We start from the raw sequence: 17,846 nt of genomic DNA, 5'->3' as shown, positions 1-17,846 counted from the left end.
CCTGGACTCCCACTGCTGACAGCGTCACAAGCGTTGTTCCTACCTCTCCTTGGGTGACTACCTTCACAATTGAAGGAAATGCTAAATTTCAGATAGAGCTTAAAAAAGATAAAGATGTAGTACTTTCCCCTCTGAATTCTGTCCACAGATCCCTTGAAGGGTGGGGGACCCAGGCTAAGAACCCCGCTCTCAGGGCCAGCGCTGTGCCATAGCAGGTAAAGCTGCCGCCTGCAGTGCCAGCATCCCATATGGGTCCCCATTTGAGTCCTGGCTGCTCCACTTCTGACCCAGCTTCCTGCTAATGAGCCTGGGAAAGCAGCAGAAGATGACCCTAGTGTTAGGGCCCCTGCACCCATGTGGGAGGCCCGGATGAAGATCCTGGCTCCCTCCTTCAGCCTGGTCCAGCCTTGGCTGTTGCAGCCATCTGGGGAGTGAACCAGCAGATGGTAGACCTCTTCTTCTCTCCCTCTCTGTCTGTAACTCTGCCTTTCACATAAAATAAATACATCTTTTTTAGAAAACAGACAAAAACAAGCCCTGCTCCTGAGGGTTAACCTCACAGTGAGAGAAGGTGCTCACTCCACTTAACTCTGGGCCCATGGGACAGGAAATGAAGCTCCAGCCAACCCCATGCCTCTCACGTAGTAGGGAGGTGGTGAGGACAGCAGGCAGGAGAGCAGAGAGGAGCCAGAACGTGGGCATGCACAAACTGTGGGTCCCTCTGAGAAATTCATGGAGAGTATCTAGAAACCCACATTGGCTTTTGCTGACCACTGAGTCGGGGCCTTCTCGTGCAAGCAGAGCGCCCTAGAACTTCCTCCGTGCTCTGTGGCACTGCCAGGCAAGCTCTGCTTTCAGAAACGGAAGTGACCCTTTCAACCCCGAAAGCTGTCCAGGTCTTAACACAATCCCAGAGAACAGGGGAGACTGTGACCCAGCCCGTATCAAGTGGCAGCCACAGCCTGGTCAACAAGACCATTTTGGCGTGTTTTCTCTTTCCCAGATTGAACTTTTTCCGAGATACCCCCGACTTCCGGGTGTTGGCCTGCGGAGGCGACGGCACGGTTGGCTGGATCCTGGATTGCATTGGTAAGAAGGGACGGGCAGAGCCCTAGTGCTGGTTTAAGGTCAGCAGAGGGAAATACACACAAGAGAAATGGGGCCGTGTCTTGGTCGTCATTGTCTTTGGCCAATGCTTGATGAAATATATGTTTTGGGTGGAAAAGAGAGGAAAGGAGGAAGGAAGGGAGGGAGAAATGAAGGGAGGGACGGGGGAGACAGCTGGAAGGATTCCCCCAGATAGGGAGATAATTTCTTCATTTCAGGCCTTGCCTTAAAGACAGCCATCATGGCTGAGGTCCCGGCATGGCAGGCCGGGACAACTTTGGTGGGGTGGCGGGTCAGGGCTGCACGCACAGCTCAGGGCAAGGCGCCCCAGATGAACACCTGGGGCCTGTGTCTGGAGGGGCTGTCTGCAAAACGCAGGTCAGAGCCAGCAAGAAAAGGCCACACTGGCCCGCATCTCTACACTACAGTCAGAAGGGCAGCGGGCAGGCCCAAGCTGGAGAACCAGAGGAGGTCTGAGTCTCTGCCCAGCTCTGCCCAGGGCTGAGGTCCTGGGCCACGTCACTCTCCTGCCGGTGGTGAGAGAGATCCTGCAAAATGCTGGACTGGGGCCACACTGCAGCTCGTACCCCTGAGGGCCGCTATGTACACTGCACCGCTGAGCACAGGCAGGGACGCTGCCAAGGGAGGAGCTGGGCAGGGGTGGGGTGGGCAGAGGAGGCGGCCCGGCTGCCTCCACCTTTCCTGTGCACCCCTCCTCCTCGGGTGCTGGGGGTGCAGCATGAACAGAGTCCCGTGCCCACAGAGCTTCCCATCTCGAGAGAGAAAAGAAGCACAGAGCAAAGGGCGAAGTGAGGCCGAGCGTGTCAGGGAGCGAGGGACAGGCAGCAGGGAACGGGCACGGCGAGCACCGGTGTGCAGTGGGGTTGCAGGGCGGGAGGGTTCACGGAGAACGGGACCTTTGCGTGGAGATGCTGAGGGTGGGTGAACCATGCTCTGTTCCTGAGAGAAAAGCAGTTCAGGCAGTAGGAACAGCAGATACAAAGGCCCTGGGGTGGCAGTGGGCAGGCTAGTGTGGCCAGAGCAGAGTGCAGGACAAAGCAGAGGAGATGGGGCCCAGGTCACAGACGCGCAGGGCACTGTGGGGCGTGAGGCTCTCATTCTGGGAGAGTCCCAAGCATCAGCTGGTTTTGAGCAGATCAAGAGAAAGGGGCAGAGGCAGAAATCCAAGGGCGAGATGCCCGGGGCCTAGGCCACAGCAGAGACGGAAGAAGCCTGGAGAGGCGGCCAGGGGCCGTCTGCGGAAGGTGGCAGCCGCCAGATCTGCTGGTACCCTGGGCTGAAAGAGGGAGTCCAGAGGGGGCCGGAACTGAAGGGGTGGGAGGCTGCGGCCTAGCCCCCTGCTGCCGGCTGCTCCCCCACCCCCATGGGGCTCTGGGTTTCCATGGACACAGCCCTGCCAAGCCGCCCCCGCTCCCTGTTTGTGAGAGGAGGGAGGGCGGAGGCGCAGGTGCCGGGCTGCTGCTGGGGGATCCGGCTGCTCGCCCAGCTCCCTCTCCATCCTGAGGGAGAAAGTGGACTTGAGTGGAAAGTTCTAGAAAGCTCATCTTCCGTGGACACGGGCGACAGAGCTCTCAAAGAAGGGCCTGTGAGAGAGAAGAAATAGGCTTTCTCACGTTAGTAGCAAAAAACAAACAAACAAAAAGAGGCATACCTGCGTGACGTGCTTATTCAGTCACTCAGGGCTCTCCCTCTGCTCTCTTCTGCCCGACAGCCAGGGCACCCTTCCCTGCATTCCAGTGGGTTACCAGTGGCCTCCCATTATTCTAAAATGCCCTTCAAGTGACCCAAAGACCCCCGATGGTATAGCTGCTTCCCACCCTTCTGGCTTTGTTTTGTGCCTTCATCCTCCTCCCTCTGGTCTCCAGTCACCTAACCCCAGTCTCAGGCCTGCAAGGCGGAGGATTAGCCTAGTGAGCCGCGGCACCAGCCGCTAGGCCAGCTTCTACTTCAGGTCATCTTCCTCAGAGAAGCCTTCCTTGATATACCTGCTAGCCTCGGTTGCCTGACTATAGGGCTATGCTCCTTTCCCTTCTGATACAAATGCAACCTGATGCATTCTCCATGCAATGACCTTGTTAGCATCAGTCTTGCCCTCTCTGGGCGCCCGAGCCAGGAGCTGCAGCCCCTAACACGGCCACTCACACAGGGGAAGCTTCTGTAAACACGTGTGGGCGTGCAGTGGTGTAGGAGCCTCAGTTCCCTCCCAGAGGCTGCAGTGCAACCAGGAAACAAGTAGACAGTCAAGAGCTCCATGAGGCCATCCCTAGTGCCAGGCAAAAGCTGGAGAGGAGCCTGATCCAGGCTGGGCCCCCCAGGGGCAGCTCCTGACCTGAGCAGCGGAGCACTGCCCGGTGTCAGGAGCTGTAAACACTCCAGGATGGCTGACGTTTGGGTGGGAGGTGCGGAAGCAGGAGGCCAGCAAGCAAGATGTGCTAAGGGGAAACGGGCCCCACAGCACAAGGGAACGCAGCGCACTGCCGGGAAGGAGCTGCAGTCTGGAGACTGCCCTCCAGGGTAATTGTGCAGAACACTGCGGGGGCTGGGACCAGAGGCCGGGGGGGGGGGGGGGGGGGGGGAGTGGGCGAGGCTGCCGCAGGCATCCCAGTGGGGAGGGATCACGCCGAGGCATCGCCATGGGGATGAGGAGAGGAGACTGGAAATCTGCTAGGAAGTCACTCATGGAAGGTGGCATGAGGGTGGATGCAGGCTAGAGAGCCAGGGAAGCCTGGGCTACCTTACAGGTGTCTATGAGGAGGATCTCACGCTGAGACAGGGACCACAGAAGAGGGGACAAGGCCTTCCTGGCCAGGGGAATGGCAGGTGCATGGGCAGGAGGCATAGACTGGAATCGTGGGTTCTGAGGACAAGGAGGGAGGCCTCCACATGGCTCCAGTTTCCATCTTTATACCCTGCTGGTGGTGATTCGAGCCCTGGCTCGTGCTTGACCTTGACCACTTCTGCCATGGGTTGGACAACCCAGGGGAGCTCCCACCCTGCCAGGCAGCCCCAGCTTGAGCCTTGCCTGCTCCTTCCCTCACCTCCTCCAACCCCCAACTCACGTCGCTCACTTCCAGGGGCTCCATGCACACGGGGGTCCACGCAGCAGCCTCCTGGAGCCCAGTACGTGCCTGTTCTTCTCTTTTCGACTCCCCCAGCCCCGCCAGCAGCTGCGCCACATATAGGGCCTGATGGGAACCAGTCCTATTGTGCTCCCACCAACTGGCCTGAGGCGCCTTCATAGTACTCAGGGAGAAAAGGGAAGGAATCTGTGGAGCTGGTGGGACGGACTGACTGGTGTAGGTGCCAGGTAGCTCCTGGAGGTTCTGCTTGCTATTTTGTAAACTTTTACATCTGAATGGCTTTAGGTGAGCATCCTCAGTTTTCCATATGCCCCACTATTCCCTAATGTCTCAGACCCAGCTGTTTTACTAACCTATGCACCTGCTAGCCCCCGAAGAGAGGAGAATGGACTTGAGCCGCAGAGATCTGGCTTGGGAATAACTTCCCCTTCCTAAGTGTCAGTCTCTTCATCTCCAAGGAGGAGGAGGATGCCTTGTCGGGCTGGTCTGAGGGTTAAAGGGATTAAGTGCTGGTTATCCTCAGGATTAAAACCACACAAATGAGCATTTTTGAGCTGCCACCCAAAGGGCAGAATTCAGATGACATTCGAGTGAACAGGTGACCGTTTCAAGGAGACAGGATCTTTCTCAATATGAAATTTACATTGACTTCTTTAGCTCTGTTGCTAGTGGTGAACACACTGCCGATGGAAGAGCTGACGTTAGAAGTAGGTGTTTTCCATCCTGGGAGGGAATCCTGGGGAAAGGGCCTTGGGGAGGTTCAGGCATCAGACAGACCTGAGATGTCGAAGTAACGTGCACATCCTACAGAATCACGCCAGTGGTTCTCTGTTCCTTTCTATGGGCTGCAGATAAAGCCAACTTTGTGAAGCACCCACCAGTGGCTGTCCTGCCTCTTGGAACTGGAAATGACCTTGCCCGGTGTCTCCGCTGGGGAGGAGGTGAGTCTCCGGCTAGTGGTGCTCCCCCGAGGACAAGCGTCCCGGCTTAGGGGTGCCGTACAGAGCTAGGCTGAGCTTTACCTGTGTGCACCGCATTGCTGAGTAACATCATCTCTGCTGTCGCACCCAACCTATGGCCCCTGCCCTACCCTGCCGTCCATTCCATGCTAAGCCTTAAATACCCCCTTTTCTGTTCTCTAGGAGCCTGCCCCACCTTCACTCTTTTTAAAAAAAAAAAATTATTTTATTTATCTGAAAGAGTTACAGAGAGGCAGGGGCAGCGAGGGAGAGATCTTCTATCCACTGGTTCACTCCCCAAATGGCTACAATGGCTGGAACTGGGCCAATCCAAAGCCAGGAGCCAGGAACTTCTTCCAGGTCTCCTACATGGGTGCAGGGGTCCAAGGAATTGAGCCATTCTGCTGCTTTCCCAGGCACATTAGCAGGAAGCTGGATTGGAAATGGAGCAGCCAGGACTCAAACCGGTGCCCATATGGGATGCGGCGCTCCAGGCTGCAGCTTTAACCCATTGCGCCACAGCACCATCACCACCCCCTCCCCCATTTACTCTTATCCTGAAGCTGTCAGGGTGGGGTCTGCCTCACCCAGTGTAGGATGTTCTCAACTTCAGGGTAAAGATCAAGCCTCGCTTGTCCCCTTCATGGTGCTCGCCCCAATAGAGGCTCACATAGACAGGTGCTTTGGATCTGAAGGTCCCCTGCCCCCCAAATTACTGATCATGTGAATTGGGGCTCAGCATGAGATAGAGATGCCACACTCCCAGGTACTTAGGGACATCCAGATTATGCTAGGTTCCCATGGCCACCGGCCCTTGTTTTGAAATTTCCCCTAAGGGGCAACAGAGGTAGTCAGCCTCCAGGGCCAGGGGCAGGCACTAAGGAGAACTTTGCGAGCTGCGGTGGAGCTGGGCCTGCTGCAGAGTGGAGAAATTCAGCTCAGTGCAGGGTGCGGGCAGGTCAGTGCAGCAGGCCGAAGGGACTCCAGATGGCCACTGATTCAGAGAGTAACGCTGGACCAGGTAGGGTGAGGGCAGCATTCAGAGAGGGGTTCGTGCTCGGTGGGCAGGGCCAGAGCCAGCAGGAGCCCACCCTAGGGCCCATCTTAAAATTCTGCCTACCATACAGTCCGGCTCCCCAGCAGCACAGTCCTAGAACAGGCCTGCTGTCTCCGTGCACAGCTCCCCAGCCATCCCGCCCAGCAATTCTCCAGGGCTCACTTGAGCCACATGGGTCTGCCTACAACCCGCACCCACCCCACCCCATCCCCGATACTCAGGCTTCCAAGTCACCTCAGCCTCTTTCTCACTGCTCCCTGCTGGCCTCCCCTGCTCCGTGGCTCAGGGAGTGTGGGCATCTCCAGGCACAGGCACACAGGGGAGTCTGCAGTCCACAGGTGCCCGCTGGCCACCTGTGTGTGAGCAGCAATGGAGCCTTGCTGTTCTGGTGGCAAACACAGTGCCGTCCTCCACAGGCTACGAAGGGGGCAGCTTGACAAAGATCCTCAAGGACATCGAGCAGAGCCCCTTGGTGATGCTGGACCGCTGGCACCTCGAAGTCATCCCCAGAGAGGAGGTGGAGAATGGAGACCAGGTCCCATACAGCATCATGAACAACTACTTCTCCATCGGCGTGGTGAGTGGGCCGGGGTCCCCTTTCTGCGTGGGAGAGAGATGCCAGGAAGGCTCCTGACCTTCCTGTATCCCTCAGAGTCCCTCCTGTCCACCTGTCCTACCTGCCCCTGACCGTGACCTGGGCTTCCTGATATGTAGCCTAGACATGGCCCTGACCCTACCCATTGTACTCCCCCATCTGTTGATTATGGGGAAAATTGTTTTCCCTGTCATTTTAACTAGCACAAGAAAAGAATGAAAAATGCCCAAATGTATTTACCCTTTGGAATGTGAGGCATTTAAAGCCAAGCCAAGAACCGTGGTCTGGAGGAGACACTCATGTGAGCTTCAGCCCCTGGGAGTTCTGAGCCTCCGTGAAGATGTGATCCCAGCTGGCCTTGCTGACCCAGTGCACAGAATTCCCTCCCTCCTGATCTCTGCCCCTGACCCCGTGCCACGCTCTCCAAGGTCACGACCTCCTGCTGAGCCCCAGGGCCGAGCACCCTGCTCCTCCCGTACCCCCACACCCATTGTGTGCCCGCTCCTCCTAAGAGCCAAGCATTGGTTGGCTGTGCCTTGTACCCTTCCCCTGAAATGCACACGGAGCACAAGGACCAGGCTCTGTTCCTCTCTTGTGCCCCAGCCTTCATGTGGCTGGATTCATTGGTTTCTCTGACCTCAGCATCTGGCCCACAGAGGACTCGATGTGGCCATTGTTTCCCAGGCTGTCGGGGACAGGATGGGAGACGGGCGGCGGGATCAGTCATTTCTGTAACTAGAGCTAGGGTTGAGGAGTGGGCTACACTAGAAGCTATTGAGCACCTACTGTGTTCCCTCCACTGTCCCCACGGAGACCCAGCAGCTGTCATTGTCCTCTGGGTTCAGACTGTGTGGCACCTGCCTTCCTGCCTGTGTCACCTTGGAACATGTGGTCGTGGATTTAAAGGAGGAGAGGGGGTGAAGGGGAAGTAATAGGCGGCTTTTATAGATAGCAGGTTTAAGGAAAGGGCTTATTTTTTAATAAGAGGCCTAAAAGAAGGACCATGGGAGAGGAAAAGATTAAAAATAACAATACCTTATATTTACAGAGGGATTTAAACTTTACCAGATTTACAGGTGTTTCCTTGATTCTTAGACTGTACTGAAGGGCGTTATTATCTCTGTCTTATGAGGGAAGAAACAGAGAGTCAGATTAAGGGATTTGCCTTTACCTTCGAACTCCGAATCCAGTGCTCTCCTTCTCCGACTAAAACAGGAGAGAGGGGCATTGCTGGGCCATGATCAGGTCCCAAGGGGAGAGAGGGAGGCGGTGTGTGGGGAACATGGGTGTGGTTCCTGTGCTCTAGTCTTGTTGATGCCTCATCTCCCACCCTCCACCAGGGTGCATCTTTCCCTACTCCTCTCCTGGGTCACCCTCCAATGACCCCTGCAGACCCCTCCAAGGCCTCTGGGCCAGCTGCTCAGCTCCACTTCCCCAGCAGGAGCCCCAGAGTCAGCGCTCAGCTCCTGCAAGTCAGACGTGACTGACAGAGCAGGTGTTTGGGGGAGCTTCTGGAGCGTGGGCTCCCCTTCATTACTATGGTAACCAGGGTACAACTTGTTAGCTTCTACCGGGTCCCCACAGCACAGCAGGCACAGTGTCCCTATTGGTAGATAGAGTTATTATTCTTTTGTGTTTTGTTAAGAAGGAACCATAGCTTGAAGAGCTACAGAAATAAGTGCAAGGCACTGAGTGGTGGCGCCTGGAATCATCCGTGCTCAGCTCCAGAGCTGATGGACTGTGGACCGGCCCACCACGTGGCCTCTGCACAGCCCCCTCCTTCCTCACACTGCCAAACACAACACTATCGGCAGTAGGAGGTGGTCTCAAAATGCAGCATGTGATGGCACCCCAGCACCCCTTAGCAGAAACGCCAGTCCCACCCCCACAGCGGATTCTGATTCACCGTCTGACTCAGTGGGTCTGGGCCAGGCCTGGGAATTAGCATATTGAGCACACCCCTACCATCATTCTGATTTGGAGGATTCTGACCAAGTCCCGAGGGAGTAAAGACAACCCCTAGAGCAGAGAATGGCTCTTTATGGCCACAGAAACCAGGAGTGAAAGAAGTGAAGGAGGGGAGGATAGAGCCATCCAGGCCAGAGCCCAGCAGCCCAATGGACTGAGCTGCCTGGAAACTCCTGGGTTACAGCCACGGCTGCCTTCGGAATCACAGCTCCAAATCCTCCCTTTCTTAACACACTCGGCTCTTGTGACAAAAGCAGCCCAGTGCCTCCCTGTCTGTCTCCAAACAGTGCCTCGTTCCCTCTCAGTATTGGCTGGCCCAGTGGATGAGCACACCAAAAAGAGAAAGACAACCTCCTCCCTGCTACACAGCCAGGCCTGACCCCAAGAGTCAGGGCTGGTGGGCAGTGAGGTTTGAATTCATCCTTGCCAGGAAAAAGGGAAGGAAGGAACGAATGAAGGGAGGGAGGGAGGGAGGAGAGAGGAAGATGGGCTAGTGAGTTATCCCCCGAGGCAACCTGACAGCAGATTCTCCCATCACTCTCAGTGGCCCTGGGCTGACTTGAATAATGCAATCTGTTCATCTTTCGAATCATGAAGACTTCACAGCCTGTGTCTTCTCCATGATTTTTGTCATAGGCTTTTAGCTCGTGCACACTTAGCATCACATTGTTGGGGAGTGACAAAGCAGAACTGGTTTTCTCTCACTGGTGCACTCTTAGCCTTCTCTCAGTAACATGTTTGCAGGGTTTGTGTGCTCACTCTTTAAAAGTTGGAAACAGAAATTCTTGAGAAAACAAGTAGCCAACTCGCAGGCCTCCCAGAAATGGGGGCTGACATTTGCAGAAGGTATTGCTCCCTATTTGACTTCCCCAACTTTGTAAGAGGAGAAGTAGGTATGTAAACCAACCCAGCTTTACTTCCATATGATGGTTAAATACGGTCGGACGTTGGCAAAGACAGCCTGCAAAGTCTTTGCCTCCTCGGAAGGACCTGGAATTTCTCATTGCTATCAGATGTCTGCCACCTTGCAGCTATAAAGTTGATGACAGTGCTCACTGCCATGGTGCTCCTGGGCGCTGCCAATCAGTGTTTGCCTTGGTGAGTTCACTCTGTTGGGTCCTTGGTACCAACAGAATCCATTAATAAATGGAGGGGTAAATGAAGCAGACACCCCTCGCCTATCCACCGAGCGACTGTGGTCTCATGGCCACTGCGTCCCAAAAGTGAGGAGTTAAGGGAGTTGGCCTCATCGGTCCTCCTAACTGATGAACTCCCCTGGCAAGAGATTTGAAACATAGTTGTCCAGGGCGCCACTTCCTGTGACTTGTCCAGCTTCCTCCTGCCTGCCCTTTATTTTTGGATTAGAAGTGTCAGGATGACCAGGTATCGGTGACAGGAAGTTTGAGGCTGGCTACAAAATAATGCCTGGGGTATGTGTAACTCTGAACCTCACAGGCTGTGCTTTTGCTGAGCATGAACAGAACGGGTGGACAGCTAATCCCTTGAGTCAATGAGATCTATTTCTGATGCTAGGGTGGCCCAGGGGCCCGTGAGAGGCCACGGTCGTCACACTGACCCACACGCCATTTCCCACCCCGCAGACCGTCAGTAGTTTGCCAGGCAAGTTCTTCCCAATGAGAAGCCTCTTACCACTAGGAAGTCTGTTAACAAAGCAGCATTCTCCCAGAAAATTTGGGGGTTCTCTCAACCTTGAGTTCTTGTCTGTGACCTGTGAGAACCATGAGGGTCCCAGGATGAGGGATTTATGAGCAGTGACCTGAACACGGAGTCTACACTCCTTTCCATTCTCCAGTCTGCCACAGTTATTTTTAGAACCATCCAAATTTCAAGTAATGGGTCCCATTGTCTCCTTATCTCTATAGGTTGCCAAAGTAACTTGGTGTTATGTTGTCCAATTTGGTAGCCATGAACCAATTGTATGCTTGCAATCACACTTGTCTAAATTGAGATGTGCTGTCCGTGAAGTATAAAATATCCACCAACTATCAAAAAAGTTTGATGAAAAATTATTCAGGTGATATAAGTCAGTTTTACCTTGACTGCATGTTACATGATAGCATTTGGGGCATACTGCATTAATTAAAAGATACTATTAAAGTGAATTTCATCAGTTTCTTTTTATCTTTTTTTATCATGGCTACTGAAGAGTTAAGTTACAGATGTGGCTTACTCTGTATCTGTATCGGATAGCACTGGCCTAGACAATTCCAATATCTTGGAGTCCAAATGGCTAAGCAGCAGCTTAAAGTTGGAAGAGCCCCAGAATTCTTTGTCCCACTATGTGCTTGGAGTCATCATGCAGGAAAGAGCAGCCCAATGCCCGTACTTCTCATCCTCTCCTCTGCACCCAATGGACCTCATGGAAAAGACCCCCGAGAAGTGGGACCATGAGAAAGGCCCTGCTCACTTCCATGGGTTTGCAGTCCCTGGCGCCCGCTTTCAGAACATGTTGCATTTGGCTGTAGTGGCCATCAAGAAGGGGTTTGGGCCACTGTACCTCTGACACCCAAAATATAAATGAAATCACTGCCACTTTTAAACATGCCCAGGACAGTGCTTGCCACAGAGAAGCTCGGGAGAGTGAAGGGGGCCTTGACTGGCTTTCCAGATAGAAGAACAAGGCCAGGGTCTCTCGTCATCTCCTTTTTTGAGACTTAGAGCAAAAGAGCTGCCAAGTATCCTTGCTACTTTTGAGGTTTACAAGGAATTCCATTGTCAAAAGAGGAGCCCCCTCCTTGACTAAGAGCGAACTAAAGGCTGGTCTCTGTGGAAAGCAGCTTTGCAAAACCCAGTTTAGGGAAAACCAAGGACAGTCAGAACTTGACAGAGGGAGGAGGCCTGTGTGCATATCCCAGAGAATTAAAAACCAGGAGCCAGTGACAGCAGTACTGGGTGTGTGTGGGGAGGGGGTGAGGTGCCAGCCGTTGCAAGAAACACGGGATTGCTTTTTTCTTTTTCTTTCTTTTTCTGACAGAAGAAAATTAGTGCTTCAAAGAAGCTCACATGGATGGAATGTTTTCTTGAATTCTAGAGAAGCCTTTGATAAATGTCACATGAATCTTACTGCGAGTGTTGACTAAAACTGTTCAGACAGAGGGAGACAGGCACAGTCTGGGAGTGTGAGAAGCAGAGAAGCCATACAGGCTGCATAGGGTCAAGTTGGAAGCAGCGGTTCACACACTTCTCCCGACCCTGCATCCACAGGGAGTCCTCACCAAGACCTTCAGCTCTGTTTTTTTTTCTACTTTACTTTATTTATTTATTTATTTGAAAGGCAGAGTTACAGAAAGAGAGAGGTAGAGAGAGAGAGAGAGAGAGAGAGAGAGAGAGAGAGAGAGAGAGAGAGAGAATCTTCCATCTGCTGGTTCACTCCCCAAATGGCAGCAATGGCCAGGAGCCAAGAGCTTCTTCTGGGTCTCCCATGTGGGTGCAAGGGCCGAAGCACTTTGGCTATCTTCCACCACTTTCCCAGGCACGTTAGCAGGGAGCTGGATCAGAAGTGGAGCGGCCAGGACACCTATATGGAACGCGAGTGCTGCAGGTGACAGCTTTACCCGCTACACCACAGCACTGGCCCCAACGTTCAACTCTTGATGTGTCCTAAACTAGAAAAAAAGAATCAATAACTAGCTAAAGTGGAACTGTTAAACTCCCAAGACATTTCAGCAACGAATGCTTGCCAACCACAAACTTGCGCTGCCCCCTTGGCAAAGGGGAACAGCTGACTGGGCTTACTCCTGTGCCAAGTGCAGCTCACTGTGCACAGTGTGTGCTCAGGGAGCATCTACACCAAACTGCACCTCCTGTGGAACAGAAGTTATTTTTCAGAAATGTTTCTTTTGTAGAGTTTCCTTACTCGGAAATGGAATTAAGAGGCATTAGCTGAAAATCTGCCTTAATGCAATTTCAGCGATCTTTTAGCCACATATTCCTGAAAATTGGTTTCTGGCTTTTTTTGTTGTTGTTGTTGTTCTTGAATAAATGGAAATCAGTGGCCCCTGTTTCTGGGCCACCCCCATCTCCATCCCAACCAGCCTGTCCATGAAGCCAGGTGCCTGCACCCACAGGGCTAGTAAGGTGCCTAGGCGGTGAAGGGCATTACATGTTGTTCTGCTGGGAGACAGATCCATTCACAAGGGTGGAAGTCGGATGAGGAAAGATGAGTTCGGTCCTAGGGCTGATGCTCAGGATTGGGTCTGGAGCTGGACATGGCTCCATCAGCATTTGACATCTAGTACCAACTATGGGAACTTACGGGTTGGCCCAGGATGGAGAGCATGGACTGCAGCTTGGACTCGGGGCTAAGCAATGCTGGTCAGAGAATGGACAGCCCCAAAGCATGATGTCATGAGAGCCATCCTAACCATGAGTTCCGAAGAGCAGGTGACCAATGATGCCACAAGGGGATGGGTCCATTAGACATCTAGGGGGCTATTGTGTGTAGGAATGACCCTTTTGCTGGTCTTACAGAGAGATCTTTGGGTAGAGTGATGAAGAAGCAGAAGCTTCTTCTTACTCAAAGTTTCCCAACACATTTTAATTTGCAGACCACTTATCTAGAGCTCTCAAGGACTAACAGCCATGTAAATTCTGTGACATGCCTAGTGAACTTCCATTCTGGGCAGCCCTTCTGTACTGCAGCAGGAGTTCCAATTACACATCTTGAAAGGCTGCCTTGGTCAACAATTTACTTTTTTATGATCTATGAAGTATTTTATCCAATGCCACTAATTTCTCCTGACATGGGTAAGCAGGAGTGAATATGTAGTAGCATTTACCAATGTCAGATCTATGGTTTTGACAATGCGAGACGGTTTCATTAAGCTGCTATCCTGCAGAAAGCTAGTGAAATGGACATAGGAACACTGTGCTATGTTTGCAACTCTATGTGAGTAAATTATTCCCAAGTAAAAAGTGAGTTTTTAAAGAACTAATACATCAAGGTATTTCCAAACACACAAACTCAGTCCCACGCGTGCACCTCTGCTGTCTTACTGCTCCTAGACTCTCATTCTCACCTGTGGGTTGAGGACTGAGTGACAATTGTGACGGCTCCAGAGAAACCAGCAGAGGTTCCAGGAATCTGGGTGGCACTGGCTTATACCCTTGGGCGTGGTATTTCAAAGCAGTGTCAAGTTTGGGGGATTCATCTTAACTGTTAAAATGACCATATTAAGTTTTAAAATGAATATATAGATAGGATTAAGTGTTAAAGAGACCATATAAATATTATCAAGTGCCTGGTAATAACAATAGACAGAACTAAAAAGGAGGAATGTCCAACATGGGAAGCAGTCCACATAGCAGATAACCACTTTAAGTAACACTCTGGCCTCAGAATCAGCCCTTAAGGTATTCAGATGTGACTGAAAAGCCCATGAGAGCAATGAAGGCATGGAAAGCCAAGACACTGTGGCAAAAATATCCTACATAAAGGATCTCTGTGAATGAGACCCCAATGGAAAGAAGGGGCCATTAAAGAAGGAGGTACTTTTCTCTGAAGGAGGAGAGAACTTCCACTTTGCTTATGGCCTTGTCTAAGTACTAACGGAGTTTGTGATCACAAAAGGTTTCCGTAGCCTTGGCAGCTCATGGCAAGAGCCTTTGGTGATCACTGACATCATAAATAAGAGTGTTGATTGTTAAATTAACAATAGAAGTCACTGTGCACTTACTCCCCTCCTTAATGTGTTGTACTATGAGAATTAACTGCAAAACTTGTTCTCAAACTGTATTTTATATGTTGTGTGTGTGTGTGTGCAAACTGTTGAAATCTTTACTTAATATACAGTTGGTCTTCTGTATATAGAGTTAATTAGTAATGAATCTTAAAGAAGAATGGGATGGGAGATGCAGTGGGGGAGGGAGGGTAGGTATTGGAGGGGGGGAACCACTATATTCCTAAAGTTGTACCTATGAAAATTGTATTCATTAAATAAAAGCTTTAAAAAAAATGTAGGAGATTCACTGAAGGGGTATGTGGGTCCCTCCCGCTGATCATGGCCTCTAACCCAACATCTGCTGTCGTCTCTTTCACTTTCAGGATGCTTCCATTGCTCACAGATTCCACGTGATGAGAGAGAAACACCCTGAAAAATTCAACAGCAGGTAAGAGAGCGGCAGACCCAGCTGCTCTGCAGCCCAGAACAGCATGGTGGGCCACACTGTGGCTTCCCACGTGCTCTCAGAGAAACGTTCGTATGACTGCATTTTCCTGCTCTGTTGCCAGAAGGAGGGTTTCCAATTCCAAGAAGAAAAAAAAGAGTCAGAAACCTGCCGCAGCCTGGGCTGTCTGTCCCCTCCCAGAGGCTCTGTACAGAGGGAGGGATGTGGGGACCCAGGCAGGAGCAGGGTCGTGGAGCACCCCCTTTGAGGAGGAGTGTGCTCTTGGCTAACTCAGCCCCTTCTGGGCCCCCTGCTTTCTGGAAAGTAGCAGCTCCTTTACCCTCTAGGTCCCGAGATTCATTTTGGTAGGGATAGGGAGCATGGGAGGGGCTCAGTTTGTTTCCACTCCGGGGTTTGGACAGGGGGATCAGAAGGGTGTTCCCTGCGCCTCCCCCAACAGCAGAGGGCAGCAGCAGAGAAGCCCAGGCAAAGGCAGGGGATCCGGAGCCCGCTAAGTCCTAGCCTCAGTCTGGACGCCCTGTGTGAAGTCTGGGTGTTAGGCTGGAAAGTGAAAAGAAAAAGAAAACCAGGTCATTTGCAAATGAAACCAAATCCTTTGTGTACCTTAGAAGGGGAGCTGTGACCAGCTTAGAGCTACCCCTAGGATCGGTTCTTCCTTTCTTCTTTTCCTTCTCATTGTCAAATTTCTATCCTTGTGGTTTCCTCTTTGTTGACTATTTCAAGATGACCACTGGATCCCACCGTCAATTCAGGCAGGTAGGAGGAGGCTGGCTAAGAATTTGGACTTGAGCTTTGATCCTGATGAGACTGATGTTTACTTAGCCCACAGAATTCCCAGCAAAGCAGAGGTTGGAGGTACAGAAGACATGTATCTAAGGCCCAGCTCCCTCAAAGAGCTTGCCATCTCTAGTCCCATTCTTTACCTTGACCCACAACCTAGGAGGTTAACTCAGAAGAAGAAAGTCTTTTTAGGGAACAGCAGCCGAGCCTAATGAAGCTACTTCAGCCTCGGGAAAATGATCTGTGGAGTCTATCCGCAGCTGAGCTCACCTTAATAGAATGTGCGTCTGTCACAGCTCATTCCTGTGATCGTATGCTCACTACACACCATGAACAGGTGTACTTCCAGCCCCTACCGCAACTATCACAAGTTTACAGCTTAACCAATTGTCCTCTCACAGTCCCATTTACCCAATCACTTTAAGAAATACCCCTCTTCCCCCACTCCACTCCCCCATTCCTTTTGTCTTAGAGGTGCCCTCACAGATACTCATGCACACATGCCTCTGAAGATGCCATATGCCTGGAAGGCCCATGGCAGTTCTGTCCATTCAGTCAACAGTATCATTTGAAAACATCCCAGACATTGTTCTATAGGTGTATATGGGGCTCACAGCCCAGTGGTGCAAATAGGCTGAAAAGCAGATGCGCATGATGGTTTCTGTTGGGTGATAGAAAGAGAGGGAACCTACAGGAACACGAAGCAGAACCTGGTGTGAAAGGCTTTCCAGCAACAGACGCCCAAACCAAGACTCAGAGAATAAGTCTATATTTTCCAGGTCAACAAAATGAGAAAGGCAACCCAGGGAGAAAGAACCAAAAATGTACAAAAATGATACAAAGGAGTAAGAATACAGTATGCTAGAGAAAGAGCAAGCCATTCCATGTGGTTAGTTGTATGATGTCTTGTGGGAAACAAGCAAAATCTCTATAATTTGTAGAGAACAAGCAAGCAGAGGAAGAGAGAAATTCCTCCACATTCCAGAAAGGAACAGGTCAGCACATGACATCAATAGAGAAATCATCAATCATCTATATGATTAAGTACACTTAGAAAGATGCATCTGCCAACAAAATTGTAGTGTGAATTTCAATGCAAAGTTGAAACAAACTCACTGTGATCTGTATTACTGGTTTTTCTTCCCATTTCCCAGATCCCATTAACAAGACTACTTTTGAGGTTAGTTTTTTTTTTTTAAGATTTATTTATTTATTTGAAAGGCAAAGCTACAGAGAGGCAGAGGTAGAGGCAGAGGCAGAGGCAGAGGCAGAGGTAGAGGTAGAGGCAGAGGTAGAGGTAGAGAGAGAGAGAGAGAGAGTCTTCCATCTGCTGGTTCACTCCCCAGATGGCTACAACAGCCAGAACTGAGCCAATCCGAAGCCGGAGCTTCTTCTGGGTCTCCCACATGGGTGCAGGGGTCCAAGCACTTGGGCCATCTTCTGCTTTCCCAGGCCATAGCAGAGAGCTGGACCTGAAATGGAGCAGCCGGGACTAGAACTGGCACCCATATGAGATGGCGGCATTACAGGTGGCAGCTTTACCCTGCTATGCAACTGCGGCCCTTGAGGTCAGTTTTGCACCTCACCCTTGCTAGGTAGTATGGTCACTTGGCATGACAGGGCACATGGATTTGCATGTAAATTGATGTGCTCAATGCATATGCCTGCCTAATAAGTGAAAACATAGGGGTGGGGCCAGTGCTGTGGTGCAGCACATTAATGCCCTGGACTGAAGCGCCAGCAATCCCATATGGGCGCTGGTTCTAGTCCCGGCTGCTCCTCTTCCAATCCAGCTTTCTGCTGTGGCCTGGGATGGCAGTGAAAGATGGCCCAAGTCCTTGGGCCCCTGCACCCACGTGGGAGACCGGAGGAAGCTCCTGGCTTCGGATCGGCTCAGCTCCGGCCGTTGCGGCCATCTGGGGAGTGAACCAGCGGATAGAAGACCTCTCTCTCTGTCTCTACCTCTCTCTGTAACTCTGACTTTCAAATAAATTGAAAAAAAAAATCTTTAAAAAAAAAAGAAAGAAAGAAAACATAGGGGTATCACCCACTGAAAACCATGGGCCCACTTCCCAGCGAGTTCCAACAAGTGCACCAGAAGGAGCTGGCACACAAAGTAATTTATTTGCAGC

At 51.7% G+C, this 17,846-nt stretch overlaps 1 protein-coding gene across 5 annotated transcripts in view; it reads left to right on the top strand.

The window, feature by feature from the left end:
- Positions 1–17,846, top strand: part of DGKG (diacylglycerol kinase gamma) — a 210,708-nt gene that overhangs the window by 104,535 nt on the left and 88,327 nt on the right. For all 5 annotated transcript variants that reach the window (XM_051859167.2, XM_051859166.2, XM_002716461.5 and 2 more), the window contains 4 exons: positions 1,004–1,089; positions 5,060–5,149; positions 6,641–6,801; positions 14,852–14,916. In XM_051859167.2, coding sequence (XP_051715127.1) covers positions 1,004–1,089; positions 5,060–5,149; positions 6,641–6,801; positions 14,852–14,916 — 402 coding nt within the window. The remainder of the gene's footprint in view (positions 1–1,003; positions 1,090–5,059; positions 5,150–6,640; positions 6,802–14,851; positions 14,917–17,846) is intronic.

The sequence above is a fragment of the Oryctolagus cuniculus genome, chromosome 4 (assembly GCF_964237555.1).
Source record: "Oryctolagus cuniculus chromosome 4, mOryCun1.1, whole genome shotgun sequence".
Lineage (NCBI taxonomy): Eukaryota > Metazoa > Chordata > Mammalia > Lagomorpha > Leporidae > Oryctolagus > Oryctolagus cuniculus.
Note: the sequence above shows the minus strand (reverse complement) of the source record. Positions and strands in the feature narration are given on the sequence as shown.